General features: G+C 41.7%; 1 protein-coding gene across 5 annotated transcripts in view; it reads right to left on the bottom strand.

The window, feature by feature from the left end:
* Nucleotides 1–16,253, bottom strand: part of Hmgxb3 (HMG-box containing 3) — a 57,992-nt gene that overhangs the window by 5,658 nt on the left and 36,081 nt on the right. For 4 of the 5 annotated variants that reach the window (XM_070036385.1, XM_070036386.1, XM_070036387.1 and 1 more), the window contains 7 exons: nt 14,118–14,216; nt 12,508–12,657; nt 8,401–8,702; nt 7,396–7,523; nt 5,235–5,366; nt 4,148–4,332; nt 1,435–1,654 (listed from right to left, as the gene is read on the bottom strand). In XM_070036385.1, coding sequence (XP_069892486.1) covers nt 1,435–1,654; nt 4,148–4,332; nt 5,235–5,366; nt 7,396–7,523; nt 8,401–8,702; nt 12,508–12,657; nt 14,118–14,216 — 1,216 coding nt within the window. The remainder of the gene's footprint in view (nt 1–1,434; nt 1,655–4,147; nt 4,333–5,234; nt 5,367–7,395; nt 7,524–8,400; nt 8,703–12,507; nt 12,658–14,117; nt 14,217–16,253) is intronic. The other variant, XM_070036388.1, reaches the window with a different exon arrangement.

Here is a 16,253-nt window from a genome sequence, read left to right as displayed (position 1 = left end):
ACTCTAAAAGTAGCTGGGTGCCAATAGCTCACACCTGCAATCCTTGCTACTCAGGAGGCTGAGATCTGAGGATTGTAGTTTAAAACCAGCCTGGAAAGCAAAGTCTATGAGATTCTCATCTCCAATTAACTACCAAAAATGTGGAAGTGGAACTGTGGCTGAAGTGGTAGAATGCTAGCCTTGAGCACAAAAGTTCAGGGACAGTGCCCAGGCCCTGAGTTTAAGCCCCAGATCAGCACGTGCGCGCGCGCGTGCACACACACACACACACACACACACACACCAGCACGTACACACACACACATACACCAGCATGTACACACGTACACACACACCTCCCCCCACTAAAATGGGTTAATGTTTAGTCTTCTGTTTTTGAGAACTAAGAGCTCAGATGCTCAATATACCTGCAACAAGAGAGGCAGTAGGTATCATTTTAAAATGCCCTCTTTAAACTATGCTCCTGAACCTGACTAACCGGAGAAGTTACTGTATAGGGGACCTAAAAAAAAAAAAGAACAATTCCTGGGCTGAAGGTGGAGTTCAGTGTTAAGAGTGATTGTTCAGTGTATAGGATACCTTAGTATCTAATGTTATGAAACAATGTTTGAGAACCAGTGATCACAGAATATGAAGTACTTAGGAAATCAACGTAACAGGTCATGTCTGGATTTTTTAAATAAAGCAGAAAATATACCATACTGCACTTTGTAAAAATAAAACTTTCAGTTACAGATGTACATACATGTACATCTGTAAGGATATCATTCTGGGTCATGATGCAAAACATATTTCTTACTGTGAGCTACACTTAAAAATAAAAAGTGGACAGCTACCAGCCCTTATCAGGTCAATAACCTAGGACTGGACAACTTTACTGCATACTTTTTGTAGATGCACCAAGAGGCTTGAGGTGATAAAGGGAATTTGTAGGGGGTGACACCACTGCCAAGTGGCATGGCTAAGAATCAAACCCTACTTGTTAGAAACCTATGCTCTTCATAGCTAATCCAGTGCTGCTTACTCAGTGTATCAACACACCAGCTGAAAAATACCTGAAAGATCAGTTTTGAAGGCAGATTCCTTGGCCTCCCCCTATATTTTCTCAATGAAAGTTTCTGGGGTTGGAGCCTTATCACCAACATTTTGATTTTTCAAGGCATCTACTACTCAGTGTAGTGTATTCTAAGAAGCAGTGAGGTGTGTGCCTATTCCATATACTATGGCCGGTAGCCTCTCAAAACTGTGCATTGTGACTTTCTTCTCTCAGGGATTTTGTCACAGATGTCACTGTCTCATAAGGTAAGAATCTTTTAAGTAGGCCAACATACTCTCTCTGTCTCTCTCTCTCCCCGTCTTGTCTCGTCATGGACAAGATCCCAGATTCTTGACTGAGATTTTCTCTGATACGCATCAGCCACCAGGTGGCCTTACCAGGTGCTGGCTGCACATCCAGGTTTTTGTCTTTCTCAGTGTTGACAACCACAGCTCCTCTCATGAGTGGTGGAAAGAAGGGGGCAATAACAGAGGCATCAAACTTGGTGATAGGGATGCTGGCAGGGAACGCCACCTGCTCAATCACCTCTGTTTCCATTGTGGCCCAAAAGTCTTCCACATTTACTTCACTGGAGCCCAAGAATTCAGGCCAGGTGAACTAAAATATCAAGATAAGAAAAGATGAACTGTAGCAGCCACAGAACATTAGCAACAAATAGTCTTCTCCCCTTCTTTACACACAGGAAGCGGAGGGTTGGCAAAGGGCAGGATTCTGACAGCTGTGTACTGCAGGGCACCCCTGAATTTGAATAACTCAGTACTCAACTGTTTCTTTGTTCCCCATCACAGCAATCAGCCCCTTTTCTTCTCTCTCTTTATTCTTATCACTTCTATTTGCAAGGAAAGGAGAGCTACCATTTGAGTACCTGTTACATACCGGCAGTTAGCTTTTTACTTAACTACTAATAAAGAAGTCTGGGTAAAGCCAAAAGTAAAACTACTAGAGCCAAATACAGAACAAGTATGTGAATATAGGTCTGGTTTCACAGTTCAAGCTCCAATTCCTGTGACTGGTTGGCAAGAATCACCAGAATTCTATTTGGTGAATTCTGTCTACCTTCCAAAGCCCTGCGGATTTGTTCCTCCCTTTAGAAGGCCCTCTACTCCAAATAGCATTTATCTATTACAAGCATCTACCACTCATACCAATTTTTCTTTCCTTTTGTGCCAGTCATAGGACTTGAACTCAGGGTCTGGGCACTATTCCTGAGCTCTTCTGCTCAAGGCTAGCATTCTATCTACCACTTGAGCCACAACACCACTTCTGTTTTCTGGTGGTTAATTGGAGATGAGTCTCATGGACATTTCTACCCAGGCTGGCTTTGAACCGTGAGCCTCAGATCTCAGCCTCCTGAGTAGCTAAGGATTACAGGCATAAGCTACCAGCACTCAGCAGCCTTTTTTTGGTCAGTTATGGGGCTTGAACTCTGGGCCTGGGTGCTGTCTCTCAGCTCTTTTTTTTTTTTTTTTTGGTCCGGTCGTGGCCTGAGCTCTGGGCCTGGGGTCCCTCAGCTCTTCAGCTTAAGGCTAGTGCTCTACCACTTGAGCCACAGCGACACTTCCGGCTTTTTTTTTTCTTTTTTGGCTTATGTGGTGTTGAGGAATCGAACCCAGGGTCTCATGCATGCAAGGCAAGCGCTCTACCACTGTGCCATCTTCCCAGCCCTGTCTCTCAGCTCTTCAGCTCAAGGCGAGCACTCTACCACTTGAACCATAGCACCACCTCCAGTTTTCTGGTGGTTAATTGGAGATAAGAGTTGCACGGCCTTTGCTGCCCAGGCTGGCTTTGAACCGCCATCCTCAGATCTCAAGATGCCTCATGAGGATCTAGGATTACAGGCGTGCGCCACCAGTGCCCAGCTTCCGCAGGCCATTTTTTACACTTAATAAAATAAACATTTTATTTCTCCTTCAATATGTATGTTGGTGATCTGCATTGATATATCTTTTTATTACTATGTATGAGCTACACAAGGTAGGATTTCACTGTAACATTTTCACATATCTATACAACTTAATTCAAGCACTGATATATTTTCTAGTATTGAGACAACCTGGCACTTTTAGTGACTCTCTATTCACTGTTTAAGTCTTTAAAATGACCCATGTGATCCTATAATAGGGCCCAGCCTCCTGTGCTTCTAAACCTTGTAAATCCTACCATTCCCTGTAGCACTCTCTCTGGCCATATTAATTTCTTTGATGTCCCTAATCTTGCCCAGCCAGAATGCCCTAGAGCCCACTCTTGCTACTCCTTCTGCCTGTACAATTCCTTACCAAAGTTCCATGGGTTTCATATCTCTATTCAAATGCTGCCATCTCAGAGACCTTCCACAACTAACCTCGCTAACAGGAATGCCCTTTCACCCATACTGCTCTCTCCTCATGCTGCTGTACAGCATTCATTCCCTACCTGACATATTTGTTTCCTATCTGTCTCACCCAAACCAGAATCTGACTTCTATGAGTACAGAAACTATGGTTCTTTCATTAAAAAAAAAAAAAAAGTTTTTAAATTTTACTACTATTTCCCAGGAGTCCTAAAAGTGCTAGGGATAAGAGCTGAATTTCTGTTGTAGAGCATATGATTAGTACATCCAAGGCCCTGGGTTAAATTCCTATGCATAAGTATTTTAAAAGTACATCTCAATATATCTGATGAATGAGTAAATAAATACACAAATCCTCTTTTCTTCTGTTTTCCCCATATAAAATCTTGAGCTGCAGGGCTGGGAAGATGGCTCAGTGGTAGAGCGCTTGCCTTGCATGCCTGAGGCCCTGGGTTCGATTCCTTAGCACCACATAAGCAAAATGAAAAAAGTCGGAAGTGGCGCTGTGGCTCAAGTGGTAGAGTGCTAGCCTTGAGCTGAAGAGCTGAGGGACGGTGCCCAGGCCCAGAGTTCAGGCCCCACAACCGGACCAAAAAAAAAAAAAAAAGAAAAAGAAAAAGAAAAAAAGAAAAAATCTTGAACTGCAGAAGGAAAAAGCCACTGGTCTAACCTACACAGGACTGGAGCCATCTATCTCTGACAACAGTATGCAGGAAGGTGGGGAGACAGCTCTTAGCTGTCCATGGCCAAGAGGCACTCACCTCCACACTCTTGAGTGCCAGTACATTCTCTTCATTCCGCTGAGCCATTTCTATTTTGGGGGCCACACCACAGATGCCACAAATCATATCATTGTAGTCTCGAACAGTGAGGCATTCAAAAGCCCAATAGCCATTGCACAAAAGTTCCTGCAGCTGGCTCAGCTCCTCTGAGGGCAAAGTCTTCTCTGGAAGGACAGCAAGAGCACTGAGGAGGTCACAGAAAAGGTCCCTGAAGGCACTCATGAGAACTAGTGGCCAGCCAGAACATTCATCCTACAGGATTAATTTTCCCCTAAAAACCTCTAAGACCACCAACTACTATGAGGTTAGACATTTGCCCTTCAGGTGTTTGGGAGCAACCCAAAAGGGAACTCTAAGAGTAATAATAATAATAAAATAGCTGTATTGAACTCAGTACCTCTATGTACTAAGGAGCTCTGAAGATGCTATCTGACTTATTTCTCGTAGGAAGCTAATTCTTTATGAACCAGGAGCTATTAGTGTCCTCATTCTATAACTGAGGAAATAGAGGCACAAAGTAACTTCCTCACTGTCACCAAATGACAGAGCCAAACACAGACTATGTGGCTATTCCATCTGTTCACACAGCAGGCAAAGCAGTCAACTGGAACCTGCAGAAATGTGCCTGTAGGCAGAGCACAAAGGAAGTATATCTTTTAAATTTGATACAAGGGGCAAAGAATTCCCAGATAGTAAAGAGTACAACTCAACCCTTTGGCCTAAGCATTTGAGACTGATACCTTTGAACTGGTAGCAGACATCTAGGAGCTGTGTATTCAGAATGAGCCTAATATGCTCAATGCCAATTCTACCAATGACCAAAGGATGTACTTCTACAAGTCAGTCATGATACTTTGCTGAAGGTCCCTGGATACATGGATAGACTCATGCTTTCTAAAGTTAGTTTGACTTTTATAAAATTCAAACAGAAGAATGTATTAGGAAAAATATTTGCCCTTAAAAAATCTCAGACATAACAAAATGACTCTTTGAACTAAAACCAATCACTGAAATTTCCTTCGACACTAGGGAGTAAATTTGGGAATGAGAGGAAGATGACTTTTACCTGTCTGCTCCTGTACAGACTTTAACACAATGTCTGCACACACTCTGGGGTCCTCTCCCAGCTTGATCTGGTTTCTGATTGCAAAAAGTAAGTCCAGGCTTACTAGCAACTTGTTCCCCACATTAAACAGACCTGATGGTTAAAAACAGAAAACAGAATTTTACTGTACCATCATTCACAATGAGAACAACAACAACAAACACAAAGCAAAGTAAATGCATACCAACATAATAGTTAACATATGATACATTCATTAAACAGAAAATCACTGAAATAACATAGTACATCATTGTTTTTCTTCCCAGTAAAAAAAAAAAAAAAAAAGATCCCTATTCCCCAAACTGAGCCCTCAGGACTAAAGGCACTATTCCTTTTCCACTCTTCACACAGTGGTAACATAGGGAAGGGTCAGGAGATCCTTTAGCCCAGAAAAGTGTGGAAACGTAACAAAAACCATAAAAGCACCTTGCACTAACTCTTAAGAATAAAATAGAGACATTTAAATGCAATCAATTTAAGACAAGTAAGAGGGTGATTTTATTTACATGAAATATAACACACAAATGAGCATGACAGCAAATTCTGAAATGTGTTCCAGTAAAGAAAGGTATAGAGGGGTATGGAAAGTCTTGTTAAACATGATGGCAAAGGCTGAAATGAACATCAAACGTCTGGTATACAAAATTTAAACAACAGGTTGTTGCAAGTTAAAAAGAGCCAACAAAGAATTCACTGTAGATAATATCAACCAACAAAGTAATAGCTAAATTATGGTAAATGCATAAATGCATGTGGTAAATGCATACAAAATTATATATGCATCTTTAAAAAGAACTAAAGAGACACATGTTTTACTTATGTGTTTCCAAAATCAAAACTTTCATACATAAATTTAAAGGACAACTAAGAAAGTAGGAGAAAAATTGTTCCCCATGTCCCCTCCCCCCCAAAACAAAAAACGAAACACAAAACAAAAGCCAGGCAGTTAACATCTGTGGCCTTGTTGAGGGGTAGTGATTGAGAGGATCACAGTTCAAGAGTGGCCTAGGCAAAAAAGGTTAGCAAGCCTCTAACTCGACAAAAAAAAAAAAAAAATGGTACACCTGTTATTCCAGCTATACAGGAGGCCTATGTAAAAATCCATCCCAGAAAAAAAAAAAGAGTCCAAAATAATTTAGGACGTAAGGGTTTAATTATAAACAGGACTGTAAAACAGAGTATAGCAATCTCTTTATAAACGATTATGCATCTCTACTTGTTAGCATAGGAAGATGCCTGTGATAAATTTAAAAAGCACATTCCAAAACCACCACAGCACAACATACCTTTGTTCAAAGAAAAACTAGAAACCTATAAATCCTTCCATAATTCCCTATGCTCTGAATAAACACATCTGCAAGATTAGAGAGCAAAATGTTAAGTTTGTGTCATGAAAACAAATTTTCAGTTTCTTTCTTGTTTGCATTTTCAAACGTTTCCACAATGATTATTTTTTTCTTCTAGTACTAGGATTGAAGTCAGGACCTCAGTACTTGCTAGGCAAGAACTCTATCACTTGGACCATAATCTAAGACTTCTTACTTTTAGTTTGTTTCTCAGAAGGATCTTGTGTTTTTTTTTTTTTTGCCCATGCTGGTTTTGGACTAAGATACTACTAATTTTGCTTCCCAAGCAGCTGGAATTATAAATGAACACCATTACACCTGGTGTTATCTTAAAATTCTTTTTTTAAAGACTCTGTAGAGGGACTGGGAATGTGGCTGAGTGGTAGAGTGCTTGCCTAGCATGCATGAAACCCTGGGTTCAATTCCTCAGTACCACATACACAGAAAAAGCCTGTGGCGCTGTGGCTCAAGTGGAGAGTGCCAGCCTTGAGCAAAAGAAGCTCAGGGACAGTGCCCAGATCCCGAGTTCAGCCCCAAGTCTGGCAAAAAAAGAAAAAAATTTAAAAAACATCAAGCAAACAAGACTCTGGAGAAGTGTCCTACCATTTGAGGGGCAAGTGTTATCTCCTGGGACTGAGATGCTCAGGAGAAGGCCCTTCTTCCTCACAAGCCCCACCAAAAGCAGATCCAGTATACAAAGAACCATGGCTTAGCTCTATGAAAGTGGTTCTCAACCTGCACTTATGTACTCGAGGGCAGAAAAGACTGGAACCCACCTGTATAGATGTCCATGAAATTGTGCAAGGCCAAACAATGGGGATTCAGACACATCTTCACCTGGGCAGTCACCACCTGCAGTCGGCTAGCTGTCAGTAGCCAGCACTCTTGAGGCCCTGCCAGGGAGCTAGAACAGAAAACATCACAATAAAACCAGAGGGGAAGTCAGTCTCTTTATATAGGGCTTAAGCTCAGTGATCAGTGGTCTTAAGTATAGTGATCAGGATCATGATTCTCAAGACTTTACAACAGGCAAAAAGTACTGGAGCTTGCATTCTAAGTTTTTCGAGGTGGATGTTTCTAGGTTGGTGGAATCTTCTATGAAGTCTCCTCTATAATTAATCCAACTCTCAAAGTTGAATTTCACCAGTTCCACTGAGGTCCCAAACCCAAACAAGACGTTAGGAAGTTCAGATGTAATCTAGATTCTAAGCTGGTGTTAACTTTCAGGTATTTTCAGTAGAAATAATCATAACAAGCTGGATGGCAGTAGCTCCTACCTGTAATCCTAGCTACTCAGGAGGCTGAGATCTGAGGATCATGGTTCAAAACCCAGTCTGGGCAGGAAAGTCCATGCAACTCTTATCTCCAATTAACCACCAAAAAACCAGATGTAGAGCTGTGGCTCAAGTGCAGAGTGCTTAGCCTTGAGCAAAAAAGTTCAGGGACACACACACACACAGATTATTTTACCCAAATAGAAGTTCAGGGAGAGAGGGAGAGAGAGGGAGAGAGAGGGAGAGAGAGGGAGAGAGGGAGAGAGAGAGAGAGAGAGAGAGAGGGAGAGAGGGAGAGAGGGAGAGAGAGAGAGAGAGAGAGAGAGAGAGAGAGAGAGAGAGAGAGAGACACACACACACTATTTTACCCAAATAGAAAGACAAAGGCAGCTTAAGAAAAGCAGAAAATAATGCCTTCCTATAGGTTATAGCTTTAAAGCTGTCTGAAGAAAGCTTAATAGAGCCAATTGGGATAAGGCAGGTAGGATAAAATAAAGAGGTGCTTACTTTTTTCCCCCTTTCAATAATGGGCTGTTACAGAGAAGGCACTGCGTAGATGGAAACTCATAATAATTTGACCAAGAGGTTTGCTCAATGGTGACTGTCTCCTCACTCACGTTGGACAGGATAAGTCGAGAGCTGTTGAGTTCATGAATCAAGGCAAAGACCTCAGTCAGCTCTGATTCATTCTCAGGAATCTGCAGGACCTTGCGCAGTAGCTGCAGTGTGGACTGTCGTTGGATCTCCCTCTGGGCCATGCTCAGGGGCTCTGTGGCACTTGGCACATCTGGGAGTGGTGAGCTTGCCTCCTGGGAAGAAAGTAGATCAATCACCAAGCACTGGGGAGGAGGGGGGGGGATAAGGGGGGGAGGGGGGGGAGCAGCAGAATGAACCAGCACCAGGCTAAAATCATCTGCATGCAGTAGATATAGGTCCCTGACTGAGGGTTGGGAAAAGAAATTACTATCAGTTCAGCTAATAGCTGTGTGACTAAAGGCTGATGTTTCTCTCTGAAGCTTTCTAATGGTAAAAAGACATACCTTTTATTAAGCAATTCAGTCCTTCCCTTCTATGCATTAGAAGGGTAACAGGCTTGCTTTGTATTTCTGGAGATGCTACTAGGCTACAGGCTAAGCAATCTATTTGATCTTTCTGAGCCTTCCGTAATTTCCTCATCTCTGAAATATGAGAAAAAAATACTAGTAACCTTCCAGAGCTATTAAATAAGATTAATTAGCACGGTATCTGTGATTCAGTGAAGGCTATGAATGGTAATGTTGCCATGTAAAAAATTGCCGTTATTGCTTAAAGTATTTGTTTTTCATATTTTCTAGCTTCTAGGTTAGTGATTACTCAAGAGATTTCCAGGAATAAGTTCTGAGTTACTCAGAACCAGTTATTCTCAGGTAGACATCTTCAGAGGCTCCTCCATGATCCTCTGTGCCAACGCAGCATGAATCACTGCCTCTCCTGTGTTCCCTAAACACGTGCATGTCCTTTACTGCAGTATGTCATCTCATGGTTGCTAAATCATTGCCCTACTTGTTAAGTGGGGTCCTTGATTACTTTTTTATTTCCTGAACTAGCATAAGGCTGGGACTCACAAAGATGTTGACTCATATTTACCAATATGTCACACATTGCTTGGTAGAGGCTAACTGCCTCTCTATAATGATTTATTATAATTCTTATCTGTGTGTAGTAATTGGTTACTTTTCTCTTCCACTAGACTGTAAGTTCCCTATGGGAAGAGGTCATGTCCTATTCATCTCTGAAGGCCTGGCCCATAGCAGACATTCAATATACGCTAGCTGAAAGAATTAAAGAATTATTGGCTTCACAAGAGGCAACTAAACACAGAATCTACTTCTTGGAGGTTATGTGCTCCCAGGTATGACCTCTCTGAGCCCTAAGCTGGAAGATCACGTGGCAATACTATCATTTGGCTCCTTTATCAGGGATGAAGGGTAGAGAGACACTTGTCAACTTAATTATAACAACTAAAGAAAAATTGCACAAGGAATGTATTGCTACTGGGGGGACTCAAAAGGTATTACACACAAAGGTCCTTGTTTTCTGACCAGTTTTATTGTTTGCAGAACAACAATTATTTCTCCAAACTTTATGAGGTTGGGGGGGTGAGGGGAAGGTCTGATGATAAGGGCAAATGAGAAGGTTTGATACTGACAATGGGTAGCTAGCTATTGGTTAATGAAAGAGAGATATATAGTAGGACTTAAAAATCAACTGGCAAGAGGTCCTTAAACAATTCTTTCTTGACCTAAAAAGTAAAATCACTTCATTCATCCTACATCTAGAAAGCAACATCCATTCTATACTGCAAACCACACCAAGTCAGGGTGAACCAGAAAGGGAATGGAATGCTCAGAGCACCTACCTACACAGAACTCAATTCCATCTTTTCATTACAGATCCACTCAGTATAAGTGAACTCTAGAGTTAGAAGGTATGAGGGAAAGAGATATTCCTGCCTAGAAGAGATTATGGTTTCCTAGGGAGTTAAGAGATGCAGTCAGTATAACATGATCACTGCTTTGGGAAGAAAAGCACAAAGAATGCGTGGAGCATCCAGTAAGAAAGCTCACTTTGGGCATAAGCCAGCAGTGAGCAAGAGAATATAATGAAGGTCAGGGGTTTGCAGACTCCCTGAAGCTCAATTCTAGGGCTTCTGGTTCCCAGAGTAAAATGCCCAGATCTAATTCAGCTTGTCTGCTTTGTTTTATGAATAGGAGGGACAATTCTAACTCTCTTAGCCAAGTTTACCCCTACATTTTAGTTCCATTTCCCTTTCTCAGAAGAGTGATGACTAGAAAATGCCCACTTAAGCACATCAACAGATTGGGGACCAGGAAGTCATCACCAGAAAGCCCCCTCTCCGTATGAAAATCTGAGGTTTGAAGCACATCTCCAGATCTCTAGTTTTATCTACTCCTTAATACTTGTAAGTCTCCTTCCTGAAATAACCTTTCTTTAGGTATTTCCTAGGTCCTGGACATTTAGTGGGATCCTAAAGAACAAATGCCCAATCCAGACCTCCTACAATGTGGTTCTAAACATGCTTTTCAGGACATCTATTCCTTACCCGCTCAGCCCAATTCCTTTACATATCTTCCTAGCCAAAGAGAACACTGTTCACTTTCTATGCCACTCCCTTCTATTCTCTTTAAAGGTCCAGAATGGCCAGGCCTGCTTTATGAGACACCTCCCCAGAGGCAAATTAGTGGCAGCTGTCTTTTTACCCTCACTATAGTCATTCCATTCGCTTCAAATGCTGTCACTTTTACTCTTTGACAAACTTATGAATGGGACTGGGTATGTAGCTCAGTGACAGTGTTAGGCTAGCATGTATCAAATCCTGGTTTTGATCTCCAGGGCCACAAATAAACCCTTCCTCAATCACATATGGGAAATGAAACTAAGGAATCTGAAAATGTCTGTTTTTCTTGGTTAAAAAAAAAGAGTCTCAAGGGGTCAAGTAAAGTATGTATTACTATCCAAGTAGCTCAGTCCATCTTCAGAGAGTAGATTTGCCAAGAGTGCTAGCAGCGTAGCCGGGCGCAGGTAGCTCACTCCTGTAATCCCAGTTATGCAGGAGGCTGAGATCTGAGGATCACAGTTCAAAGCTAGCCCAAGCAAGAAAGTCTATGAGACTCTTTTCTCCAATAAACCACCAGAAAACCAGAAGTAGCACTGTGGCTCAAGTGGTAGAGCACTCACCTTGAGCTGAAGAGCTGAGGGGCAGTACCCAGGCCCAGAGTTCAAGCCCCATGACCAAACAAAAAAAGAAAGAAGAAAAAAAGAGTGCTAGAAGTTTTGTCATTAGCAAAGAGCTTGGCAAGGAAGCTGGTGAGAAGGAAGGATCTGATCTATAAAATCTTGGAGGTGGCATTCTTTTTATGGAAGGAATAAACCAACTTATAGGTCTTGTGTCAGGCCTCTGAGATAAGAGGATATAATTCTTTTATTCATTCTTTTTATGGCTTGGGCTGCCAATCTCTTCAATAAATGAACTTTTGGTTCTCACAGATAAAAGTACATGTCTACTAGGCTTTGAAAGTGCCCCACAAATTTCATGTGTTGAAAGTAAATCCCCAAAGTCAAATGTTAAAGCAATTAGAGAGTGTGGACTTTGGGGAGTTGATGGGTCTCAAAAGTTCTGTCTTCATGAATTGATTATTAAAGAACTGTAACAGGAGTTCCTTTGTTTTAGAAGCTCTCTGGCTCCATGCTCTGTCTTGTCATGTGATATCTTACTTCAAGTTATAACACAGTAAGAAGGAGTCACCGTATACAGAGCAGAAAGCAGCACATGATATTTAAATCTGCACAACTGTGAACTACATAATAAACCTCCATACTGTATAAAGTACCCAGCCTCAGATATCCTGTTATAGCAACAGAAAATGGGCTAAGACACCCATCAATCCCTCACCCTGGCAGTAAGGACAAGATCTAGAGGTTTAGAATCTAGAATTCAGTTCTAGTCTTGATGTTCTAACTACCAGTCATATATTTAAAACATCCTTTTTTAAAATTTTTTCTAAAACAGGTTCACAAACAAGGCTGGGGGATATTTTAGGGGAAGGAACTCACAAGAGCCTTGGTGCTTTTCTCAGTCCTGTCTTTGGCAAGGTTAAAACCACAGCTGGGACAAATCCGAGGTTTGTGCCGGTTGGTGTAGACATAGCTACAAGAGGGATTCTTGCACTTTCCTCGGCCTCTTGATGTAGCCAGGCCCAAATCCTAAAAAAGTAACATCATTGCTCAACAATTCCTGACTACTTCGTCCTGAATTTCTAGACTCCCATAACAAGGCACACAAACAGGTGCTGAAGAACCACCCTCCTTTTTTCTGAAGAAAAAAAGTCCAAGCCTCATGCTGGCCTTGAACTCCTGGGTTCAAGATGACTGACAGTCTTTTGTATAGCTGAGTACAGCTATGTACCATCACACTTAGCTAATAAACATTTTTTGAATGAAAGATTCTTTCTAAACCTGTCTGCCATTATCAAGTAAGGTTTAAAAATCTAGCTGTTCTTTCCAAATCTGTCCATCCAACTTGAATCAGCCAGAGAATCTGCCATCTGGCCATTACCTAAGGTTCAACAGAACCAAAGAATGTTAAGTGACAGAAACCTCAAAAGTACCTAAACCAATACAGAATTTTGTAGTAGATGGTGAAACCAGACCAGAGAAAGATAATGTCTTATCCAGGGTCATAAGGCATGCTAGCAACAGAGCTGAAACTATTTTTGGACTAATATTTATTCTGCTGCTCCATGCTGCTTACCTTGCAAAAGGATGACCCAAGAGTCACAGTTAATTTATGGAATGCTGGTATGGGTTATGTTAAAAATGAAAGGGGAAGCTGGGCAGGAAAGTCCATGAGGGTCTTATCTTCAACAAACAACCCAAAAGCCAAATGCTGTGGCTTAAATGGTAGAGCAGGAAAGCTCAGGGACAGTGCTCAAATCTGGAGTTCAAGCTCCAGAATCAGGAAAAAAAAAAAAAAAAAGAAAGAAAGAAAGAAAGGAAAGGGAGAGGAAAAACTCTTGTGGGAAATGCCGAGCTAAACAAAATGAGTTACTTCCTTAGAGTACTTTTTAACCAAAAGCCGGAAGTGGCGCTGTGGCTCAAGTGGTAGAGCACTAGCCTTGAGTTGAAGAGCTGAGGGACAGCACCCAGGCCCAGAGTTCAGGAGACCCAACGACCGGACCCCCCCCCCCCCAAAAAAAAAAAGAATACTTTTTAACCACTTCAAGAGAATTCTTTTGAATATGCTTATGTTTTAGGGAGGAAAATAAGTGCAGTATCACTTAAACTTATCTGTACCCTGTACTTTCTAATTTTTAAAAGTTCCAAATGCCAGTGTCAGACAAGATTCTTATCTCTGACTACTGCAATAAGAATATCCATTTTAGTTAGTCCTTGCTTTACAGCCATCTGGAAACTCCTCCTCAAAATCTGCTTTTCACATAACAGATTTGCTTAGCAGCTATCATTTATAGATAATGTATCTTCAACACTTCTATCTGACCCCTGCCTCACTACCACTGCCCTCTCCCCCACCACAGGCTCAAATTTTCTTTGTCAGCTTACCACCACAGCTACACACTTACCAGTGTGCCTCACTACCACTGCCCTCTCCCCCACCACAGGTGCAAATTTTCTTTGTCAGCTCACCACCACAGCTACACACTTACCAGTGTGACCGTGCAGCTGTACTTATATGGAGGGAATATATCAGGCTTGACCTCTACAACTTTCACCTGAGGCGTCCTGTTGTTTGAGCCACTTGGTAGCTGTGGATCAGAACAAGTTATTTAGTGCTACTTTTGAACTTCAGACAAATTCCAAAGGTCCCATGACTTGAAAAGCACTGGAGGAAATAGTTTATTGAGGGAACTGGTCAAGCTACACCCCTAACAGACTGCAAGCTGGCAGTTACCACCACACCAAAGACTGAGATTCAAGTCCAGAGGTTGCCAAACTTCAGTGTAGTTTCCATATACCACAATCAGAAACATCATGAATCAAATTTACAATTACTGTAGGTGATAAAGACAGATAATAGCTATGTACAAATATGTACAGCTGGATAGTGCTAGCACGATAGGAAGTTTGAAAGACTACTAAAATGTCATAGATGAGTCGAAGATTATAGTTCTTTCCCCTTTTACCACTGTTGATAAAATTTATGTTTAATTTTGCTTATAAAACTAAAAGGGAAAGAAAACATTCTAAATTAAAATTATTCTGTAACAGTAAATATAAGTTGATTCTCAGATTTCATGTACCTGTTAACTGACTTAAGATTAGCAAAAGAGTATATGACTCAATCCCCAAATGCTGCTGATAAAAGGAAACTACTTATAAGAAGACTTTGGGTTATCCAAGTAACAGAGTATATTCACATGAAGAGACTGTCAAGAGTCTCAAATTCAGTAGACATTTTCCTTCTATTCCACAAGATCATATATACACTCAGAGCTGCTGCCACCTGTGAGTAGCAAACAAAGCAGCTGTTTAAAAGTAAAGCCAGGTGATATTCCTGTCACAAAAAAATTTAGAACTGCTAAACACAAGTTACCTGATGAAGAGCACCTAGCCAGGGAGATGGCAGACCAGTTCTCTCCAATTTAGAAACTGTTCACTACTGTTTTGTTTTATTTTTTGGATCTGGTCATGGGGCCTGAACTCTGGGCCTGGGCACTGTCCCTTAGCAATTCAGCTCAAGGCTAGCACTCAACCACTTGAGCTACAGCACCACTTCCGGCTTTTTTCTTTTTGCTTATGTGGTGCTGAGGAATCAAACCCAGGGCCTCAGGCATGCAGGGCAAGCACTCTACCACTGAGCCACCTTCCCAGCCCTGTTCACTACGGTTTCTAAACAGGCCAAAATCCACTGAGGGGGAGTCATAAAATTAGTTTAAGGGTTGAACATTTGCAAACAGGAAACTTAAAAGATAACTCCATGTAAGATCAAAACTTCATTCTGACCCCCATTCTTTTCTTTCCTAGTACATGGTTTAAACTCAGGACTACATATCTGCTTGGCTGGCACTCTATCACTTGGGCCTCTAATCTGGAATTCTGCTGGTTATCTGGAGATGGGAGTCTCATGGCCTTTACTTACTGGCCAGGCTTTGAACCTCTGGTTCTAAGCCTCCCAAATAGCTAGAATGATAGGTCTGAGCCTTCAGAACCTGGCTCATCACATTTTTAATATGTACTACTAGGCTATAATATCTGGCTTAAGGAATTTTGATAATTATTCTGGCCATATAGAATTTTTTTTTTTGGGTCCGGTCGTGGGGCCTGAACTCTGGGCCTGGGCGCTGTCCCTCAGCTCTTCAGCTCAAGGCTAGCTCTCTACCACTTGAGCCACAGCGCCACTTCCGGCTTTTTTCTTTTTGCTTATGTGGTGCTGAGGAATAGAACCCAGGGCATCAGGCATGCAAGGCAAGCGCTCTACCACTGAGCTACCTTCCCAGAACCCCATATAGAAATTTTTAAAAAGCTGGGCATGGTAGCACACACCTTTAATACCAGCACCAAGGAGAGTTTGTTAGAATTCTGAAGGCTGAGAATATGGCTTAGTGGTAGAGTGCTTGCCTAGCATGCATGAAGCCCTGGGTTCGATTCCTCAGTACCACATACACAGAAAAAGCCTGAAGTGGTGCTGTGACTCAAAGGTAGAGTGCTAGCAAAAGCAGCTCAGGAACAGTGCCTACACCCTGAGGACTAGCCAAAAAGAAAAAAACTATTCTGAGTTTCAAGCCAACCTGAGATAAAAAAATACGACACTTTCCCAACAATAAAACTTAAAGCATGCTTTG

The sequence above is a fragment of the Dipodomys merriami genome, unplaced genomic scaffold, assembly GCF_024711535.1.
Source record: "Dipodomys merriami isolate MVZ:Mamm:240054 unplaced genomic scaffold, mDipMer1.0.p SCAF_27, whole genome shotgun sequence".
NCBI lineage: Eukaryota > Metazoa > Chordata > Mammalia > Rodentia > Heteromyidae > Dipodomys > Dipodomys merriami.
The sequence above is the reverse complement of the archived record's forward strand: the minus strand, read 5'-3'. Positions and strand labels throughout refer to the sequence as shown.